We start from the raw sequence: 22,500 nt of genomic DNA on the forward strand, positions 1-22,500 counted from the left end.
CGACAATCTACGTCACAACAATAGCAGACACAACTGAATTTACTGTAAAAAATCCAAATCCAAAATGTTTGTGTCACATATATTGTGTCATTGAGCGATCACTTCATGAAAGAACGAGAGCGATAAAGAGAGACAAAGAGAGAGACAAAGGAGAAGGGAAGCACGAGAAAGAAGGGGAACGGGAGAGAGCGGGTGAAGAGATAAGCGGGCCAGGCCGGGGGAGAGACGCGGGGAGGAGAGGGAGAGCGACAGAGGGAGGTGGATGGAGAGCGCCCGGGGAGGAGGGGAGTTCTCACAGCCTCGTCTGTCTGCTCCCTGACTCAGCCTCCCACTCGCTCTGGAATCCAGCAGGTGTCCTCTAAACCTCGGTCCTCCCTCCCTCCCCTCCCCTCTTTCTAGCTCTCCGTTCCTCCCTCCGGCCGCGCCCGCTTTGCCTCTCCCTCCTCCTCGCGTTGCCCCCCCCCACCCTTTCCACCTCTCCTCTCGTCTGTCTTTTCTCATCCCCTGTCTCTCTACAAACTCTTGGTTGCTTTATGGGTGGAGGGAGGGAGGGAGGGAGGGAGGGAGGGAGGGAGGGAGGGAGGGAGGGAGGGAGGGAGGGAGGGAGGGAGGGAGGGAGGGAGGGAGGGAGGGAGGGAGGGAGGGAGGGAGGGAGGGAGGGAGGGAGGGAGGGAGGGAGGGAGGGAGGGAGGGAGGGGTGTGTGCTCATCTACTCAACCCACCTGGGAGGTGCCGGGTCATGGGGTCAGAGCTAGGAAAGTCCCCTGCTTCCCTGTTTCCATGTATCGTCAATGGACAGGAGCCTGTTCCTTCTTGTGATTCGATGAGATGTAAGCCTTTTGTTTTGTTAATGATACATTTGTCAGTTGGCAAAAGAGTAACCGTCTGAGTGTGCGTTGTTTGATCAGATCAGTGGTTTATGCGTCAAGATTAGGGAAAGGGAAGAGGGGGATTGAAGAATGGAGGGATGGAGGGATGGACGGAGAGACGAGAGAGTGGGGACTGGGGGGGGGGGGGTTTGCCGTGGGAGCGTCCTGGGGGGTCCGTCTGACAGCTGCGAGGGTTCAGACATCAGAGAAACACACAAGCAGAAACGTCCTCTTGTTTGATGTGACCCCCACTACTAAACACACACTCCATCCCTCCATCTTCTCCCCTCGCCTTCTCAATGCCTCTCCGTGGGTTTCAGGCTCTCGTTCTTTCATTCTCTCGCTCTCTCTTTCTCACTTTCTCTCTCTCACATTCATTCTCTCTCTCTCTCTCTCTTTCTGCCTTTCTCTCTCACACTTTTCTCATCTCTGTCCCCTCTTTCTCTCTCACACACGCGCTCTCTCTTTCTCTCTTTCTCTCTCTCGCTCTCTGTTTCTCTCCCTCTCTCCTTCACATCTAAAATGGCCGGCCTCTCATGACTCAGGAAGTTGCAGCTGTAGCCCTGTTGTGTCTACCCAGGGTCAGAGGTCACTGTGATCCTCCTGTTCTGTCCCAGAGTGTCTGTGTCGTCTGTGAGGACAACAACAGAAACTCTTCTTTATGGGGTTTCTGGTTAAAGAAACCCAACACATTGATCTCACTGAATGAATACGTGACTACATGACTGACGTGAATGAATGAATTGATTAATTAGTAAGGGAAGACAATGAATACGTGAACACATTCATGGTTGAAGTGAATGCACGGATGAGTGGATTCATTAGGAGGTAAAGAGAATGAGTGAGTGAACGAATGAATGAATGAACTCGGGGAGTGAAGGTTTGAGCTGAACGTCATGTCTGGAGCAGGTGGCTCAGTGCTCTTCCTGGTCGGCTGCACGGAATCATCTCTGTCTGGTCTCTAACCCCACTGGAGGCAGCGTGTGTGTGTGTCTACGTGTGTGTGTGTGTGGGTGCGTGTGTTTGCGTCTGTGTGTGTGTGAAACCCAAGGCTGGCGAGGGAGGGGCAGCAGCTGTCCTGGCACACTGATGACATACACATGTACACACACACACACACATTCGCCCAATTAAGTAACGCATGCCCTCCCGGTCTTGTTGAAGACACACAGATGGTAGTGTGAGGAGTTGGGCACAGGTGATAGAATGGGGGCGTGGAGGGGGCAGGTAAATGTGTGGACTGGGGGTCAAGGAGGCGGTTAAAGTGTGTGTGTGTGTTGTGACAGGGTGTTTAGGGTGCTCTGCAGGTGTATGGGAGGCGGGGCAGGCTTGGGCCTATCAAGTTCCATACGTGTGCCTGGCGTGGCATGTGTGTGTGTGTGTGTTGAGATCACAGAGTCATCTTTTTGCAGTTGGGCGATTATGTTCGTGACAGTTACCCAGTAATTATTCGCCACGCTGATTTGATTGACAAGAGTCCTAGACTAACAGACGCATTGTCCCGCCCCTAAACACTGTGCTTGAAGTAGGTCAAACACTCACACAGTCCTGCAATTAACTCAGTCAGACACACACATACACATTCACACACACACACACACACTTAGACACACATCATTAGGTATCGAAGTGAGTTTAAAATCAACTTTATTAATCATACTTATGATTCATCTCTATATGATATTTTATATGTAAGATTTCGTTTGAACAATGACACAAACAGTGACAGGTGCAGTTGCAGGAATATAACAGAATAGTTTTTTTGTAGTTTATTACTCTCCTTCAAACATGACATCTACACACACACACACACACACACACACACATATGAATATACAGACAGTGGGTTAATTGTATCTCCTTTTGGAGAGATTTGCATGGGTAGACTCTGTGTGGGTGATTCACCTCTCTCTCTTTCTAAACACACACACACCGCTCTCTCTGAAACCACAAACACATAGGCTTTAAAAACACACACGCAGACACACACTCAGAAACGCACGCACGCTCGCAAACAAAACCACAGAAACACACACACACACAGACACATTCTCTCTCTCTCTGTCTCTCCCTCTGTCTCTCTCTCTTCCCCTCTCTCTCCCTCCCTCTCTGCTCTAAACTCTACCCTCACACACTTCCTCAGCACAAACAGTTGAGTCGAGGACAGGTGGTTTGGGACGGATAAAAAGCCACAAGACCAGATTAAACAAAACAACGGCAGCCCAACCTGGACAATCGCTCCTCGCCGGATCACGTGACCTCCGGCATCCAATAACCGCGGCCTGGCCCCTCTCTCTCTCTCTCTCTCTCTGTCTCTCTCTCTCTCTCTCTCTCTCTCTGTCTCTCTCTCTCTCTCGGGTCGAGGTTTGTTGCTGGAGGTTTGGGCAGACCAACCGTGGGCCAACCACTCGACCACAAAGGACAACTCCAACTAGACCATAGACGGCCACCACACACCACAGGAGGGGGAACGACAGAACAGAAAGAGAGAAAGAGAGAGAGAATCAGTCCGGGCTGAGAGGAGGAGAGCGTGCGAGCGAGTCACGGAAAGAGAGGGAGTAGAGACAAGAGAGAATAGAAAGAGAAAAATAGTCTAAGTGGGCAAGGTTCAGACGGCGTACGGATTACACAGTGACTGAGTCACCCAGCCCTGGTTCTCTCAAACCACAAGGGCTCCTCGGCCTCCGCCTCTCCCAGGACCAGGACGCCTCGGCCGAGGTAAGAACCGAACCGCCTCAGCCTCTTTATCCACACACAGCTCAACATCCTGGTGAGCTCCCTGCTGAGGGCCGAAAACACCTCAGAGTGACCTGGCTGGGGTGGTGGGGTGGGGTTGGGGGGGTGGGGGGTACAGACCTCTACTTGAGTTGCCATGGCGATTATTTGGGGGTTGGTAGGACAGGGGGGGGGAGTCTAGGGTTAGGGGGAGCGAGCGAAAACATTGCCCGTGAACCTTCTGCAAACATACATTCGAATCCAGGGTGACAGTCCTAGTTTTCACATATGTGTGTGGTCTGTGGTTTCAAGATTGCTGACGTTTGTATGACACACAAGATGGGTGTGTTTTTCAGTGTGTGTGTGTGAGTGTGTTTGTGTGTGTCCCTTTTCAGTCCATGTGTCTGTTGGAGGGCATTGATAGACAGACATGTTGTCATCTTCATTTCAGGAGGGAGAAGGAAGAACAGGAGGGTGGAGGGAGACCATCAGAGAGCTGCACTCTCAGACCGTTCAAGGGGCCTGGTCGCTTTGCAGCCTCTGCTCTGTTCTGTTCTAATGGCTTCCAACAGCATCTTTGAGTCTTGGTCATCCTACCAGCCAGGGTTCCTCAAAGGTGAGTGTATGTGTGTGTGTGTGTGTGTGTGTGTGTCTCTCTCTGTGTGTTGTATTGAATGTACATCCAACGTGACTGAGTCGTGTGTTCTGTCTATACCATATTTATAGTTAAAATATTAGACTGGTGCAGTTTTTATCGCTTTGCCTCATTGATTCACAATAGAAATCCAACCAAAAGAGATCCAGCCTGGGCTCTGGTTTCAGCATTCTGCCGTGCACTTATTGGAAAGCCATTTCTGTTGTCTAGCCACCCTCCGTGAATTTGTGCAAGTGCTGAAATCTTCACGTCTTTCCCGCTGGTTCTCAGAGACAGTGTAAGGCCTCTGTTGTGGTTCCAGTGTACCTGAAGAACATCTGTTTGCAGAGAACCCCCCGCCCATCTTTAGCTCTTGACGCTGGTCCGTGCTTAGACCTGTCTGTGACCTGGAGACGGAGCCCGCGCCAAACCACCCCCTTCTGTTTGAAGATCCCACCTTTCCCCTCTCCTCTTCTCCTCCCTGACATCCTCCTCCACCAGCACCGCCTCCTCTTCTTCTTCCTTCTCCTCCTCCTCCACCACCACAGCCTCCTCTTCTTCTTCCTCCTCCTCCTCCTCCACCACCACCGCCTCCTCTTCTTCTTCTTCCTCCTCCTCCTCCACCACCGCCTCCTCTTCTTCTTCCTTCTCCTCCTCCTCCACCACCACCGCCTCCTCTTCTTCTTCCTTCTCCTCCTCCTCCACAACCACCTCCTCCTCTTCTTCTTCCTCCTCCTCCTCCTCCTCCTCCACCACCTCCTCCTCTTCTTCTTCCTTATCCTCCTCCACCACCACCTCCTCCTCTTCTTCCTTCTCCTCCTCCTCCACCACCACTACCGCCCCATCTCTCTCCTCCTCCTCCTCCCGCCCCCCCCTGCTTCTGACAGCTCTGTAGCTCTGTTCTCCCCCTCACAGGGAGAGAGGGAGATTTCCGTGGCAAGAGAAGCTAGCTGAGGTGACAGAGAACTGGGTAGGGTGTGGGGTGGTTTTGCGTGTGTGTTTTGTGTGCGCGCGTGTGTGTGTGTTGTGCAGTATTTCCTGGTGCGCTTCCCGTAGCTCGCTGTCGAAGTTGTCAGTTTGCACAGGAAAGGTAAATGCAGCATCTGCTATGTGCTCACACACACACTCTGAAAGCTGTGATCTGTGTTCTCAGGCAAGCAGGTACACACAAACACACACGAAACATGAACACACTCAGACGAATGTACACAGGTAGAACCTTTTACCCAGCCATTTCTCTGTGAGCTACCATCATCAGTAGCAGAATTCCTATGATAGGTTTGCTGGGTTCGGGGCTTTGCATGTCCATGGGCGTGAGTGGGTGTGTGTCGGTGTGTGTGCGAGGGGGGACCGTTTAGGTGTGTGTGTGGTTGCGTGGATCTGTGTGTTTGTCTTTGTTGATCTCCTCAATGCAGAGATGAAAGACGTCGATAAGTAGCACTAGTCACACATGTACTGAAAAAAATCACGCTTCCTGCCTTGTACACCAGTGTGTGTGTGTGTGTGTGTGTGTGTGTGTGTGTGTGTGTGTGTGTGCGTGTGTTTCAGATAAGGATGTGATCATTGGACGTGGCCAGTGGTTTCAACCCTCTTATTGGCTGGTTCAGCCGACACTTGTTATGACACTTAATGCTGCTGTCTTCTTTTCCCATCAGGTGGTGTGTTGTAATCTATTGTAGTCACACTTTGGATGTGCTTATCTGTGTGTGTGTGTGTGTGTGTGTGTGTGTGTGTGTGTATGTGTGTGTGTGCGTGTGTGTGTGTGTGTGTGTGTGCGTGTGTGCGTGTGTGCGTGTGTGCGTGTGTGCGTGTGTGTGTGTGTGTGTGTGCTTGTGTGCGCTCAATTAGTGTCTGTGAAGATAAAACCTGCTCTTTGTGGACAATTAGATAGGCTGTCCTTTCTGAGAGGCAGACCTTTGAAACCTGTATCATTTTCACATGCAACCTCACACACACACATACACACAAGTAAACCCATACCCGGGCCAAACCACACATACAAGAGGGTATGGCCACACACACATGAACTCAGTTGTACTTTTTCTAGCTCCTCCTCTCCTCCCCCTCTCCTAACCATCTCCTCACCTCTCATCTCCTCTCCTCACCCTCTCCTAACCATCTCCTCTCCTCACCTCTCCTTTCCTCGCTCTGTCTTCTCTCCTCTCCTCCTCTCCTCCCCTCCCCTCCCCTCCCCTCCCCTCCCCTCCCCTCCCCTCCCCTCCAGTCGCCTCTCCTACGCTCTCCTCCCCTCCCCTCCCCTCCCCTCCCCTCTCCTCTCCTCTCCTCTCCTCTCCTCTCCTCTCCTATCCTCTCCTCTCCTCCCCTCCCCTCCCCTCCCCTCCCCTCCCCTCCCCTCCCCTCCCCTCTCCTCCCCTCGCCTCTCCTACGCTCTCCTCTCCTCTCCTCCCCTCCCCTCTCCTCCCCTCCCCTATCCTCTCCTCTCCTCCCCTTGCCTTTCCTCGACTCTCCTCTCCCTCTCCTTTCCCCTTCCTCTCCCGTCTTCACGCCAACTCTCCCTTACCTCACGTCCCCTCCTCTCCGTTCCCGCTCTCTCTCCCCTGCCCCATTCCGCCTCCCTCTCCGCCTCGCCATCCTTTCCCTTCCCGCCTCTCCGTCATTCTGTCTCCATCCATCCACGCTGTTCGCGCCCCCATATATCTCTCTGCTGGAAGGCGCCCAGAGACCCAGGTTCCTGTCACCCGGTGAGGGCTGGATTTACGCCGTCCCCCCAGCGACCCTGGCGCGTGGTCGGGTCCCGCGCCTCGCCGGCCGCCTGCCCTCTGCAGATCCTGGTTATCAGGGGTCCACAGAGCATCCAGGAGGAAACAGGAGAGAGAGGAGAACCCTGGCTAGCCCCTGGCGATGCTCGTAAATGTGCACGCGGACGCGCTCGCACGCTGTCACACATTCACACACACACACGTTCTCGTACATTCGCATACACGCGTACACACACAGCTCAGTAAACTTCTGGGTTTTGGCCCGTGTGTATGGGATGCATGTCAAGGGCTGGTGACAGTTTAGGGCTTGCGTTAACTGCACAATTCATCATGTGTGTTAAGACATGGGTGACAGGAAAGGGACATTTATGACCCTGTCACAAGTGCGTTTGGAGTTTGAGTGCGTTATTTTCTGAAATATGTTCACACAGAAAGTGAAAATAAGTCACTTTGATCTGTACAAACTTCTCAAAACAACGTTGAATGAACGGATGGCGGTATTTCCTTTGTGTTCACCTTAACCTGTATGACCTAAACCTGTTTGTCTGATGTTATTCTTGAAAAACTGTCAGGCAGATGTTTCTAAGTGTAGAAAAGACGGTGTGTGCATGTGTGTGTGTGTGTGTGTCTCTTGGGGGGTCGCGGAGGTGTCACAGGGTCCAAATGGAGGAGTGTGTGTGAACACGGAGTGTGTTTATTCCAACGACTTTGTGAAACCACAGGGTGTGTTTTTGAGCACTGATAAGTCGACATGGCGTTCACGCTGCCCCCCCCTCCCCCCCCCCCCCCGTCCCTCCCCCCCGTCCCTCGCCCCCTCACCCCTCCTCCCTCTCTTTCCTGCTGCCAGTCCGTCTGCAGGGCGTGAGGGCTGCAGCCAAAATAACGGTTTCCGTCAGTCTTCTTGACAGTTCACTGACACCTTCACACAAACACACACAAGCACACACACACACACAGAGCGCCAGTAGTCTCACTTCTCCCTCCTCCAGTGTCCGCACTCCTCCTATCTTCGGGGTCCAAGTGCCTCCCCCGTTCCCTTTCGAGAAAAACCAACCCACGGCACGTTTTGCCCGCTTGCTCGTGCGCGTCGCGTGCTCGTCGAAGTGTCCGGCGAGCGTCGTGTTGTGGCGGTGATCCGGAGTGTGGCGTTTGCAGCGGCGGCGGCGTGGGCAGGGCCTGTGTGAGTGGGCAGCATGTGGTACGGAGAGGTGACTGTGGCTAACCAAGCTGGCTAACCCCAAATGCAAAGTAGAGCCCTCACACTCTGCATACCGCCTTCCTCTTTAGAACTTTCTCTCTATATTGTGACTCCGGATATATGTACACCCACTCACACGCACACATGCTTTACATACAGACATGCACAAATGCCGCGCGCCCACACTGAGCTGTCGCACGCACGGCGAACACGCGCCAAGACGAATCGCTGTCACCGGGATGTTTCCTGTGCTGGTCGTGGTCATTATCTCCTCTGACTGTTACGCCGAGAACATAAGCACCATTCGCCCTGCAGAGAGGGAGCACAAACACTGAGGCGACACACCCTAAACCCTCCTCAGAGAGTGGTCCTGCCTGGGGACCCTGATGCTGGAGCCCCCAAAACACAACTAGAGATTGACAGTATTAGCCCAATGTAGGTGCTTACCAGGGACATGGGTCATGAGCTGCCACAAACATGGTGGTGTGGCTATTGTGAATGCATGCTTTGCTATAGATAGTTGGTTAGTTGACAGTTTGAGCTTTCCAGTTTAAGAGTAGAGCAGAGTAGAGTACAACTCTACATTGCACAATAGCAGAGGTAACAAATAACTTCAAAATAAACACAAATTATGTAAATATATAAATATGTAAATATATAATGTCGATCTACAATATACAGTGTAAAACAATTTCAAATACTGGGGCTCAATTCAATGCTGAGTAATTAAGGACTTAACAAAGAAAAGTTAAACAAATTGAAGTACTTAACAAAATTAAGTTAAGAGGTGTTACAGTCAGGCATGTTTCGGTTGAACTGTCCTTATATACATAGCACAGTATCCTTGAGGGCAGACTTAAAGTTTAGGGTTCTTAGATAGATGGAGCAGAGGTCAGAAGAATAACCACACACACACATGCAAATTCACACAAACACATACTGACACACACACACACATACACATACATACACACACACACAGGTTAACAATGGCCCCTCACATGATTTTTTTTTAGAATATTTTGAATACAGGTCTCCGTCTATCTCTTCATCTGTCTCTTTTTCTCTCTCTCTCTCTCTCTCTCTCTCTCTCTCTCTCTCTTTCACGGGCTCTCTCTTTCAATTTCTTTCTTTCCATCTCTCTCTCTTGTAATATGTCCCTGGAAAACCATTTGTCAGACAAATGACTCAGAGATAGATAAGTCACACACACACACACACACCAACTCCCACACACATTCTCTCACACAAACGCAGATTGTACATCTGTACCTCCTGTCAGCTAGCACGATGTTACAGAGGACCAAGTAGTCAAATCACAATGTCTAAAGAGCCAGTGCTCAGATACAACACACATGCACACTCCGATCATAGTTGTGATCAAAGATAGTTATGGTCCGTCTAACAAAATGAAAACATTCTCAGACACATAATTCGTCTTGCATGGCGATGACGCATATTCCATGTTAATGTTTTATTATGGACAGCCTTACAGTCAACACCACCACAACCTTTTTCATGGTATGAAACAAGCATGGTTCCAGCATGTACACTATGAATAGAATGTTTATGTGTCTAGCAGGCTATCATAGCTGTGTGTGTGTGTGTGTCTGATGTGAGTTCTTACAGCCTTGGGTCAGAAGTATCGGTGCCAACTAGTCAGTTGCTTTATACGAGCGTCTGACTGAGTGAATGTCTGCTTGAGTAATTATGTCTTCTGATTCAGCTCTTTATGACCTCCCCAACACACACACTCTCTCCCACATGTACACACACACACGTACACACACACACAGACACATCACGGTAGTTTAGCTCCACCTGTTTCTGCGCAGTCATCCGGGCGCCTAGCTTACACTGTGAGCTATGCTTAGTCACACACACACATACACACACACACACACGCACACGCACACACACATGCACAGACAGCTATGTTTAGTCACAGAGCCATGCAGATACATACTTATAAATGCACGCTAGACACTTACTGTAGATGTCCACAGACACAGACACACAGACACACTGACACACACAGACACACACAGACACACACACACACACAGACACACACACACACACACTAAATACACACAGACATTGACGGGCCACCTCTGTCTGCCAGGCTAATCATAGTAAGTCCAAAACCATGCCTCATCTTTCTTTGCCATCCTCTGCTTTCTCCTTCATCTGCTCACGTTCCTTCTCCTGTCTTTCAGTCCCTCCTTTCCCATTCTTTCTCTTGCTCCCTCTCCCTCGCTGTCTTTCTCCCTGTCTCTCTCTCTCTCTCTCTCTCTCTCTGTCTCTCTCTCTCACTGTGTTTCCCTCTGTCTGTATCTCTCTCTCTCTGTATTTTTCTCTGTATTCAAGTTGTCCCACTAAGATTCAATTAAAAAGCTTGACATTAATTAAGAAAAAGACATGAACAAATAACAAGATTGGTTTCATATGCTCGTGGCACCACGTCCACAATCCTCTGGCTTGGAACATTACAGTGGGCCGCTCCTTCCCCCAGCCAGGGGTCATTTCTCCAGCTGTGAACTTTAGGCCCCATATGAAGCCTGGGAGTCGAGTAGCGCTGACTTCCATAAGCCCTTCTCCCTCCTCTGCCCCCTCCTCTGTCTACCCCCCCCATCCCCCACCCCTATCCCCCGGGAGTCTGGGCCATGTGGCAAGCTGGCCTAACATCAGACGCCCGGCTCCGTTGTTTGATCTCCCCCCTCCATCCCTCCTTCCCTCCATCCCTCCATCCCTTTTCTCCTCCTCCGCTGCAGCCGAGGAACAGGAAGAGAAGCTCTAATAAAGTTCCCTTCATTTCCTCTCCTTTTTCATCTCTCCCTCCTCCTCTTCTGCCTTTCTTCTTCTCCCTCCTCCTTCCGCCTGTTTAATCACTCCTGCGTTTTGACGTTCCCTCCCCGGTTTTTGTCGTCCCCCCCTCGCGTCCACCTCCCCCCCCCCCCCCTCGCGTCTTTCTCTCTCTTTCTCACTCCCTCCCTTCCCTTTTCGCTCTGTCTCTTTACTCTACCCCTCCGTCTCGCTCTTTCTCTTCCTTCTTTCTCTTCCTCTCCTTTCACCTGCACTCTGTCTCTTTTGCACACACCCCCCCTCTACCCCCTCGTTCGCACTTCTTCTGTGGCGTGTGTTTGTGTGTGTCAGAGAGTGTGTGAGGGAGGTAGTCGTCTGGTTTGGCCACACACACACACACACTGACAGCGTTCAAATCCCACCCCCCCTCCCCCCCACCACCACAGCGGCATGTCCCTGGCCCTCTGCCGAGATAACCTTACACATGGTCACCTCAGTCAAAAGCGTGGGCCTCAGTGTGTGTGTGTGTGTCCGTGTCCATGCCTCCTCTCCCCCCGCCTCCACCCCATGTATGGGGTCAGGCCCAGTAGAACACGCCAGAAACCAGACGTTCAAGTAGCTCGCCTCCTTTTCCTCGGCTCTTCTTCTTTGCTTGGCTTCCACTGTGACTGTGACGCCACCAGACATCGCCGCGAACCCGTCGTGCGAAAACAGCACGGCTTTCCCATGATGCTTTGCGACGGGGCGCCGCCAACGCCTGCCATGCGAGAAAACCGCGACAGGAAACGTCCATCTAGCTGTCGATGGCGCGGCGGGGCGCCGCGGGGTTCAGCGTGCCGGGGCCCGACCACAGGGTCCCTGGTCGTGTCCCCGCGGTTCCGGTAATGGACCGAGCGGGGAACCGTGGGGGCCCGCTGGGACCCGGCCCCGTGCTAGCCACCCCAGACCCCCCCCCCCCAGCCCCCTGGTCCCCTGGTCCCCCTGCCACTGTGGTTAGCAGGGAACAAAACAGCTATGCAGTGTGTCCTCTTCCCTCCTCTCCTCCCATCCATCTCCCAATTTGTAACCCCCACTTCGTGGTTAACGAGTGGGAGATGCAAAGTGCGTGTGCGTGCGTAGGCGAGAGGGTGTGTGTGTATGTGTGTGTGTGTGTCCTCCCCCTCACACCCCATCCAGCACTTCCAATGCTGTTTTATTCATCAGAGAGGCGACGCCTCTCTCCCCGAGAGCGGCGTCGTGTGGTGGGCTCCGAGAGGCCCCCGCTCCGCCCCTGTCTTCACAGGACTTCCTCACTCGTCCCAATTTGCCGGAATGTTCTTCTGGCTTATTTAGCAGGCCGTCATCCGGATGAACAGGGATGAGGGCCGGAGGCTTGGGGGGGGTGGGGGGGGGGTAAGAATGGCTCGTTTCAGTTGATTGGGTGACCCTTCTCTCACTCTCCCTCCGACTCGCTGTCATAAAAGCATCTCAGTCGTGTGAGTCGTTAATTGATTTTGTGGCTGACTATTGAACAGTGTCCGAGAAACCACCCCCCATTCCCCTCCGACTGAACTACCCTAAACCCAACCGATCAACCAATCACAGGCCCTCCCTTTGCCCTCTCCAAGCTACGCTGTTAGCCATACACCAATCAATATGAACGGGCAGTATGCTTGTTCTCAATGGAGGTTTGTCACACTCTGAAACACACATATGCATACGCATATGAGTAACTCAACGGCCAAGTTCTGTAAAAATTATCGAATGGTTGATAATAAACTTTCACAGCTACAGCCCCCTCAGTAGAAAAACCTGCCAGGCTCATGACCTCATCAACCTTTCAACCAGTCAGTTGGCTGACATTGGGGGTTTACCCTTGCAACCTTTCCTCCAGTCAACATTTCCCCCCCCGTCAGTTGAGTCAGATGGGGTGTTTCCTTCCAAACCTTCCCCCCCCCCCCCCCGGTGAGTCAGAGTCCAGGGTGGAGGGTGTCTCTTTCCTCCACTCGCTCCTCTCCTCCCTCTGTCTCTCGTTTCCTCTGGGATCTCCTTCTCCAATCCCCTTTTCATCCCTCCCTTCCTGTCCCCTGGCCAGGACACACCCCTCCACCCCTCCAGCACATCTATCTATCTGTCTATCTGTCTATCTGTCTATCTGTCTATCTGTCTGTGTCTGTCTATCTGTCTGTGTCTGTCTGTCTGTCTATCTATATGCAACAGTTATTCAAGGTAGGTAAAGTAAATGTACCTAGAACGTTAATTCACATCTCTCCTCTGAAAAACAAGACCCTAAACCTATGATGTTGACTCTCTCTCCATATGTGTGTGGTGTGTGTGACCGTGTGTGTGTGTGTGCATGCGCGTGTGTGTGTGTGTGTGTTTTCTGCTCCGGTGCACCTGCTCAACCATTCAAACTGCACTAAACGACGCCTGGGGCGGATCCTCCCAGCTCGCTCCTCTCCTCTAACTGTCGACCCCCCCCCCCCCCCTCGCTTCACCCCCCTTCCTTCCGTCTGTCCGTCTCTCCGTCCACCACCTCACTTTACCTCAGGAATAAGCCGGACAGCCTGCAGACATCTGGTCTGCTGTTTTCTGGGCATCTTGGACCCTACTTTTAGGCAGTGCAGAATACCTGAACAGTGTGTTGTGAGAGATTTGGCTGAGTCCCTTACTCTCTCTCTCTTTCTCTCTCTCTCTCCCTCTCTCTCTCTCTGTTTTTCTCTCTCCCTTCATCGCTCGTGTCAGAAAATCAATCAGCCGTTTCACAGGAGCAACGCCTCATAGCTGTGAGTCTCTTCTCATCAGAGGGCGAGCTGAATAATTAAACACACAGTACACTTGACTGGCAGACTATCTCACCATCTAGTATTCAGTTAATACATTCTCTCTTAATCCCTCTCGTCCTTCTCCGCCTCGTTAAAGCTCTCGTCCCATCTCACTCTCCCTTCTCTCCCCCTCTCTCCCTCTCTCCCTCTCCCTCTCTCTCTCTCTCTCTCTCTCTTGAAGAGGAGGAGGGTTCATCCCTTCCTCAACTTGCAACTATTGGATGTCAACAAAAGGTGGAACGGGGGTACAGAAGGGACCATGGGAAATAACTCTCAGCAGTAGCTATCTAAATACAGCTGGACTAAGTCTGTCTGTGTGTGTGTGTGTGTGTGTGTGTGTGTGTGTGTGTGTGTGTGTGTGTGTGTGTGTGTGTGTGTGTGTGTGTGTGTGTGTGTGTGTGTGTGTGTGTGTGTGTGTGTGTGTGTGTGTGTGTGTGTGTGCGTGTGTTAACTGGGTGGTGCAGCACTCTGTTCTGTCGCTTGGCTGTGCTGCTAACTGATATGTCAGAAAATCAATTAATTACTTTTAAGTAGCAGTTAACTGCGTCCGCACGATACACCCCCATGAATTATAGAGGAGGTGTGTGTGTGTGTGTGTTTGTGCTTGTGTGATATAGTGTATTCCTGGTAACTACCGTCTTGTCACACGACTCACTTTCTAGTCTACAGTCACATGCGAGTGAGTGAGTGAGTGAGTGAGTGAGTGAGTGAGTGAGTGAGTGAGTAAGTGTGTGTGTGTGTGTGTGCGTGTGTGTGAGACAGACAGAACTACAGACAGACAAAAAGATAGAAAGAACAACCGACATGCATAACTACAGAACGACTGATTAACTAACAGACAGAGAGACAGACAAGTAGAGCTACTGACTGACTGACTAGCCGACTGACTGACAGACTGACAGGCAGACAGACTGACTGACTGACAGACCAAAGGACCAAGAGACAGTAAGCAGTGGGTGAAGGGATGTAGGATCAGACAGAGGTGAAGAGGAAGAGGAGAAGTCCACTGTCCTCCCCAGGCTGTATCTTTCCATCGATCTCTGGCTCAATGAGGGGGAGAGGGGAGAGAAACCTGTGTGTGTCACAGTGTGTGTGTGTGTGTGTGTGTGTGTGTGTGTGTGTGTGTGTGTGTGTGCGTGTGTGTGTGTGTGTGTGTGTGTGTGTGTGTGTGTGTGTGTGTGTGTGTGTGTGTGTGTGTGAGGTGTGTGTGTGTGTGCGTGCGTGTGTGTATTGATCCATTGTGCCACTGTCACTGGCCTCAGGGTGGCCTCAGCTCTGGGGACAACAGGGGACAGACTGCCCCTGGCAGAGAAGGAGAGATGGAGGAGGAGATGGACGGAGAGATGGACGGAGAGATGGAGAGACTGAGGGAGAGATGGAGAGAGAGATGAAGGGAAAGACAGACAGGAAAGAGGTGTGTGTGTGTATGTGTGTGTGTGTGTGTGTGTGTGTGTGTGTGTGTGTGTGTGTGTGTGTGTGTGTGTGTGTGCGTGTGTGTGTGTGTGTGTGTGTGTGTGTGTGTGTGTGTGTGTGAGTATGTGTGAGTATGTGTGAGTATGTGTGAGTATGTGTGTGCTCGTGCGACAGCTACAACACTATATCAACTGTGGTGACATAGCTTATCTCTTATCTGTATTTTGTCCCCAGCAGTGATATCGGTAGACCATCATAATCAACCCATGTGGCTTACCATATCCCAGACACACACACACACACACAGCTTAGCTTTGCCATCTTGTGGTACTGTCACCCAGAGTTGTGCTGGACCAGGGGCCTCTGGGATAGGTACTGCGGGCAGAGGAGTGTGTGTGGAGGACTACCCAGAAACCTCAGTGGCCACCAACCTCAGACCAGACTACCCCAGCTGGTGTCTCCTTCTCCCCATCTCCCCTTCCTACAGTGACAGGGCACTGGAGTAACTTCCTACTGCCTGCCAGGCCATGGCCAATGAGAGCGGTCCAATGAAGTCAAAAGTGCCAGGCCTAATATGTATGACAACTACTGCTCTGGTGCTGGTTTAGACATTTATCCTGGTTTAAACTGACCTACATTTATGCTCTTTCAGCCCAACTTTGCGCCCTCAATTTCATTTTCACTCGTTTCTCAGAACTTTTAAATAAGAGAGAAGGGAGGAGGGAGAGAGGGAGGGTGGGAGCGGGGAGAGAAACAGGGGAAGGATGTGGGGGGGGGGGGGTAGAAATGTGCAAGAAAAAAATCATTTGAGTTGCTAAATGAAATTAGCAGGTTTGAAGAGCCTGAGGGCAGAGTGATGCAGAGTCCCCTGGGGCTACTGTTAGTCAGCCAAGAGATTAAACATGAGTGGATGCCACTCTTTTCCTCCTTCTTCTCGACGTCTTTCTCTATGTTTAACATGTCGTGCGAGTTGGGGAGGGAGGGGTGAGTGGTGGGATTCTATAAAAGACAGCTAGGTGAGAGGGTTGAGGTTTACCATTTTCCATATTTTCCATGCTGGCCGTCAGAAGGCTCAACCCACCCTTCGCTTCTCCAGTACCAAGAAACGAGGCATGAATCCTGGGCCCTTCTCCAACTCTGGCCCCCTGTCTTGGGCTATGTACCTGATGAGGAAAGGTCGGACTGGCAATGCGCTCTTCGGTAAACTGAACTTTACCCTTCTTCCACCACCATCTTCATCCTCATCCTCCATCCTCCTCTTTTGCTGATCAACATCATCCTCTTCATCTGTCAGATAACCTGCTCATCATCCTCAAAGTCAGAAAACATTCCATTCTCCTGCATTCTGATTGTTCCCTGGCTGGAGGTGTACTTAGAAGTCCTGCACTAGAGTTAGACAGTGGCTTGGGAATTAGGCTACATGTGTTTTGAAGATGAAATAGTAGTGTGCAGTATTTAAATAGAAAAAAAATATTTCATGTATTATTATTTTTTTAAATGTTTTGCTGTGTGTTATATTGGAAGAATACTACTGACCTGGTAGCCTAATAGAGGGGGGGGGGGAGTACATTTATTGGATGGTATTTTTTCTTATCTGTTAGTATTTTGCTACCAAATTCGACTTTGTCATTTAAACCATTTCCAGCATTGATTCGGTCCAGTTGAAGTGGCTCCCCAGTTAAACGCGTGAACATGCGGCAGCGTTTGTAGTCTCGCGACGCATATCGATAGATTTGATAGCCAACTACATACATTATTGATCAAGCAGTTTGCGCCTATCCGATTACTGCTACTCAGAGATGAACACGACTATATTGGAAAATAGAATACTCTCTTTCTATCTCTCTTGCTCTTATTCTCTTCTCAACAATAATAGGCCTACAAAATAGTGTTCTTTACCATTGCCCACAATGTACAAATCTTGAATTATTGATGAATAATTTAAAATAATTTCTTTAGACCAAGAAAATCGAGCCAGCCGTGGCAACGGCACGACTTTGAAATGGTTAATGGCGTATAGGACACATCTAAAATCTTTCGTTCATTGATTCATACTTTTTTTGATGAATTCCCATTGTTAAAATGTTTGCATTATTATAATTACTAAAATACAAAGAGTATTTCCTTGTATGAACCAGTACATGTACTATGTACTGTACATTGTACTGTTTTGTTTGATTGTCGAATCCCTCCAAAGGAAGACGTTTGCCGTTTATACCAGTAAAAGTTCCGGCAGATTGCGATATGAAAAGGCTTTTAATTTTTATTCAATTTAAAAATATGCTTTGTTATTTTTGTGTTCACTAATCATGGCCTTTTTTCGTCGGATATTATACAGGATATAGTTTGTCATGGATGACTTTGGGCCTACCGAATAGCCTAATATAATTAAATTTAACTTGAGATTGTCATGTTGATCAGCATGCTTCAAGAGTAAATCTACGATATTAGGCTCCCAATCTCTTTCAAATATAGTTCTAGTGATGAACAATGTTTGTAGGCCGAGAGCTTTTTAATCAATCCGTCATCCTGTGCATGTGATCAATTTTGACACGTCAGGACCGCCGGGTTTTGATTCGGTTGATAAATCCAGAGAAAAACTTTTCTAACCAAGCACATATTAAATGTACATATACGTATGTATCTATATTCTATATATCTATATGTCTGGAAAGAGAGAGAAGGCCAGTCACTTCCAATCACGGACATGGAACTGTCCGGAAGAGTGGAAGTGCGAGCCGTTACATTTTTTATCATCACCCCCGTGGCTACATTCTGTGAACACGGAGAAATAGGAGAGAAACTGGCAGGTAGCTTAAAGTTCTCGACAAGTCTGTCAGACTGACTTATTTTTTCGTGAAATCAAACTGACTAACTCATCAGACAAAGCTTTTAATTCCAAGACATGCATGTTTACAGATTGGTAGGGCCCTCTGATTCCCCGGTGACTGATCCCGTCTTATTCTATCTAGTTTAAACGTGTCGGGTTAATGAAGATAGCCACGGCCTGGTTTGCTAATCAAATCATACACTATCACAACAGCCTTCACGGAAAGCATCGAAATTAATCGGAATATAGATTTTCATGGTTTGGGCCTTGGTTTTATTTGTGGAAATATAATTTGTATAAGTGAAAGATGATGGAATGTGCACAAAAATAAAGAGACCTACATATTTTGGGAAATATGATGTCCATATGTGTAGTCTAGATATTTCTATAGGGAAAATATTTTTACGCATTCAGTATCCAACCATCGTATGCTATGACATTCAGTTCGGTGAGAGAGAGCATGTCTTTTTTATTTGCCTGTTTGTGATTCAGATGAGATGCTACCCCCTATGGGTCATTTGAGGTACTACAACGACGCAGTGTGGCCCTGGTCATCTGGCGTACAGTGAGCTATGGCCTAGATTATGATTTAGCACAATTTAGCACTGTGTTTGGATACTTGATTTTCTATGGAGATTGAATACATTTATACCAAAGTGACGAGTTCTGACAGAGCACGTTCCTTAGTTAATCTTCTCAATCTGTGAGTTCGTTCATGTTTTCATGTGATAACCACAGACATGGCACACATGTTACAGCTGATTATAGTGTTGCTCATGAATAGGTTCTTCTGAGGCATATGCCTATAGGCTACTATAACGACGGCCTCTTAGTTCACATCATCAGTCTGGAACCGATCCATGTTGTTAAGGTAAACAGGCCTGCTGGAAACGGGATATCGTCCCTAAAATGCGGCGTCTTCGTGTAATCTATTCGCAGATCTGGTGCAGTCTGGTCATCCGGCCGGACTGGTGACGCCGTGACTATAGTTGTCCTAGAATAGCTAAAACTGTACCTGACTCCTAACAGAACTTTTGGATAGTAGTCTACGGCGTCTAGGAATTCAGCGGAAGTAGTTCTAGGCCTTTAAACTGTCCTTCTCTGGATAGAATATTTATTGTGGGTGCAAGATCTTTATTAGCTTTTATTCGTATGCTCTGCATCTCTGCCACATGACTTATTATTTTTTAAACGTATAGCCTACGTATAGCCTTATGGCATCCACACAAGAACCACGTGGAAATATCTGACATTGTGTGGAATTTAGTTTTTGTTCAATATCAGTTAGGTTACTAGTGGTTTAAATTGTCATTTTGACCACAGAATGTTTAAATGTCTACATGGTCTCTGTTTATTTGTTTGTGTATTCGTCTTCTGCCACAGCCCTCTCTCGTGTTGCACGCTGTTGACTTAAACAGTAAAAACCAAAACCACAATACCAGAGCGAGACCGCTGCGGCCGTCTCACCAAACCTTGCGCACCGCAGTCCCACAGTGGAATTCCATTGACTAGCAAGAGCCTGAGTCTTCAGGCCACACCCTCCTTAGACGGACGCTGCTCTGATTGGTTAATCCCTCAAGAGCTCTTCGTTGTCGCCTAATCTCATTGGTTGTGAGTTTCCTATGCAAATTCCCCCTAGAGGGCTACATTCCAACACTGCCCACTGCCAGTAAAAGCCTGCCTCACTGTCGGGACGTTCATTCATAGCGTACACATCCTTACTTAATCCCTCTCAAAAACGGAGACAATTAAACCAGGGTATTTTCGGCACTGCGAGGTGGTCGTGTAAACAAATATGTAACCTCGACAGAAAGAAGAGATACGAAGATATTTTTTGAGACACAGCGATTCGAAGAGAGCCCGAGCTGCCGCACCTGGTAGTTTTGCTGTATCTTTTGCCTACCACTTTAAAGTTGTTGAAATTCGGGGCTTGGCTTCTATATCACGGATCACAGAATGTGGACATCACACACCAGGCTATAACGGGCTGTAATTGACTCCACTGCACAGCCCCAATCACGCGCCAGACTTGCGCACGCGGATATCTCCTCTGCCTGATTTCAACTGATGCTCTATGCGTCTCGGGTGAAGTTGAACGAAAGCGGACATTCTAATTATATCAGTAATTCGCAGAGGTAGATTACTATACTGCGGTGGACAAATGGTCTTTCTCTGGGACTCCAAATACGGTACGACTCTTTTTTGATTCCGTTGTTGCCTTGTTTAACTAATGTTTCATTTCTGTGCATGAATGACTTGCTTGTTTTTACGCATCATGGAGAACCGTTCAGTTGACATCCGATGAACTTCTCCTTTCTGCTCAGCCGTCACTCGCCGCACCAGTAGGCTATTTGAGCCCATTTGACCAACCATTTCTCAACGCAGAAGTGACAGTTTGCGTTAATTTCCTCCTCAAATTACGTTTCCGTGATGTACCTCACACAACGCACGCAAATACTGGGTTAAGCATGAGCAAAGTATTCGCTTAAACCATTACTCATAAACTTCACTCACCATGTAGCCTACCACAGTAAACCCAATACTTCTATTGGGGTTCAGTAAGTCTCGTGGCACACTGTGAGTGTGTGTTTGGAGACGAGGCAGCGGCGGTTTTTAAACCCCCGTTTGTTCCAAACCGCTAGCATGTGGCATCGATTGTGGTTGGCTGAGTGACAGTCAGACCGACAGCGCGCGCCGGGGCCCTGTCAGAAAGCAGCGCCGTGTGGTTTTAACGGGGACGTTTCACGTGCTTCCAGGTCTTCGGGTTTGGCTCGGTTCACTGTTATTTTATATATATTTTTTAAACATTTGTTTTTCAAGTAGTTCTGGCGACCACATTTACAGTCATGCAAAATAACTGACTTCCAATACAGAAACAAAACTTAATAAACAGACATTGTACATCTGATTATATTAGCGTTATACTTTAAATAAGCCTACGGTATTTATCTGACGTCTTGAAAATTCCATTGGCTATTATCTAATTTTATTAACATTTGGGCAAAGATCATGATAGTTTTTTACTTCATTTTAAGACAGAAATACATTGAGAAAAAAATGAAACATTGTCTTGGCTGTTTAACTGTAAATGAGAATGAATGTGTATCCAACTTTGTACAAACGGCATTCAAGAGTGAGCTTGATGAGCATATACAAGAGTGTGTGATCTTCAGTATACTCTTCTCCTCACCCTCCACATTGTGTCCCTCAGACCACCCCCCCGGTCGGCGCTTCACTCCCCCATCCACCACCCTCTCATCTGGGAAGGTGAGCGAGGGCTTGCCCCTGGGGGCCCAGGACAGCAGTGGCGCTGCACTGGTGAGCAAGCTGCGCATGGCGGACAGGGGCATGGTGGAGGTGCTGTCAGACCACCCGGGAGAGCTGGTGAGGACGGACAGCCCCAACTTCCTGTGCTCAATCTTGCCCACTCACTGGCGCTGTAACAAGACTCTGCCCATCGCCTTCAAGGTGAGCCTGCATGTGTGTGTGTGTGATGTAGAGTAAGTGTCAGGGGTATTTAGATGCCCTGCTTTTATTTGTAGACATTGAGGGAATTATTTTTCGGACTGTCTGGCTTATGTCAGTGAGCAGAGAGGTCAACAGTCTTTAGACGTGTGTGTGGGTGTAGGTCTGTTACCCTTTTTGGTAACTTTTTGGTCACTAAAAGATTAAAGTCAGTTATACATGAAATACATGAAAAAAAAGGAGTGCCAGACCAAAATAACATCTGTCACTGTTGTCACTCCAGTGGAATTTCTAGTGTCAATGAATTAGATGAATTATATTTAATTGTAATTTCTATAGTTTTCAAAATGGGTAATTCTCACAAAGGACAAATAGTTGTTTTTTGTTGTTCTAGGAATTAATTAGAATTTTAGGGAGGGGTGGCTTTTAAGCACTTTGCAACAAATAGATTTATGAGCTATTAGAAAAAAAATATGCTTTTAGAAAAAAATTACATATTAGATTGATTGAGTTTTCCCCATTATGCACAATGCTGTGGCCGGATGTCATTGCCATTAAGTTCTAATGGAGGATGTTTTCCACAGTGTTTTGGTCTGTTGTCAGCTTGGTAGGAGAGCTTCATAATTGTTTCCTTATTATTGTTTGTTCTGCAAGATCATTTTCATGGTCCACTGCTAGCCATCTCTCTTATGTCTGAATCTGTGTGTGTGTGTGTGGGGGGGGGGGGGGTTGTGTGTGTGTGTGTGTGGGGGGGGGGGGGGGGGGGTTGTGTGTGTGTGTGTGTGTGCTTGCCTCCCCCTCTTTCTCATGTCTGACTTCCGTACTTCCCCTAGCTGCCCAGAGAATGTAAACTAAAAAAAGACTGCCAAAACCCGTATTTTCCAACCTCGTGCACATACTAAAATGTGTGTGTACGTGTGCGTGTGATTGAGGGCTTTTGCAGACTTTTTTTCTATAAAAACTGAAGGGAACAGTTTGCGGTATCTCCACTGTAAATTTGCACGTTGATGCTTTGGTATGATTACAGTTCATATGAAAATGACCCTC

At 48.9% G+C, this 22,500-nt stretch overlaps 1 protein-coding gene across 4 annotated transcripts in view; it reads left to right on the forward strand.

The window, feature by feature from the left end:
- The first annotated feature begins 3,201 nt into the window (after window positions 1–3,201).
- Window positions 3,202–22,500, forward strand: part of runx1 (RUNX family transcription factor 1) — a 33,096-nt gene continuing 13,797 nt past the window's right edge. For 2 of the 4 annotated variants that reach the window (XM_067260303.1, XM_067260305.1), the window contains exons 1-3: window positions 3,202–3,587; window positions 4,036–4,200; window positions 21,200–21,456. In XM_067260303.1, the coding sequence (XP_067116404.1) occupies window positions 4,143–4,200; window positions 21,200–21,456 (315 nt within the window). In that variant the 5' untranslated portion in view covers window positions 3,202–3,587; window positions 4,036–4,142. Of the gene's footprint in view, window positions 3,588–4,035; window positions 4,201–19,755; window positions 20,178–21,199; window positions 21,457–22,500 lie in introns of those variants that run through there. The other 2 variants (XM_067260304.1, XM_067260306.1) reach the window with 1 other exon arrangement.

This window comes from Osmerus mordax, chromosome 22, assembly GCF_038355195.1.
Source record: "Osmerus mordax isolate fOsmMor3 chromosome 22, fOsmMor3.pri, whole genome shotgun sequence".
NCBI lineage: Eukaryota > Metazoa > Chordata > Actinopteri > Osmeriformes > Osmeridae > Osmerus > Osmerus mordax.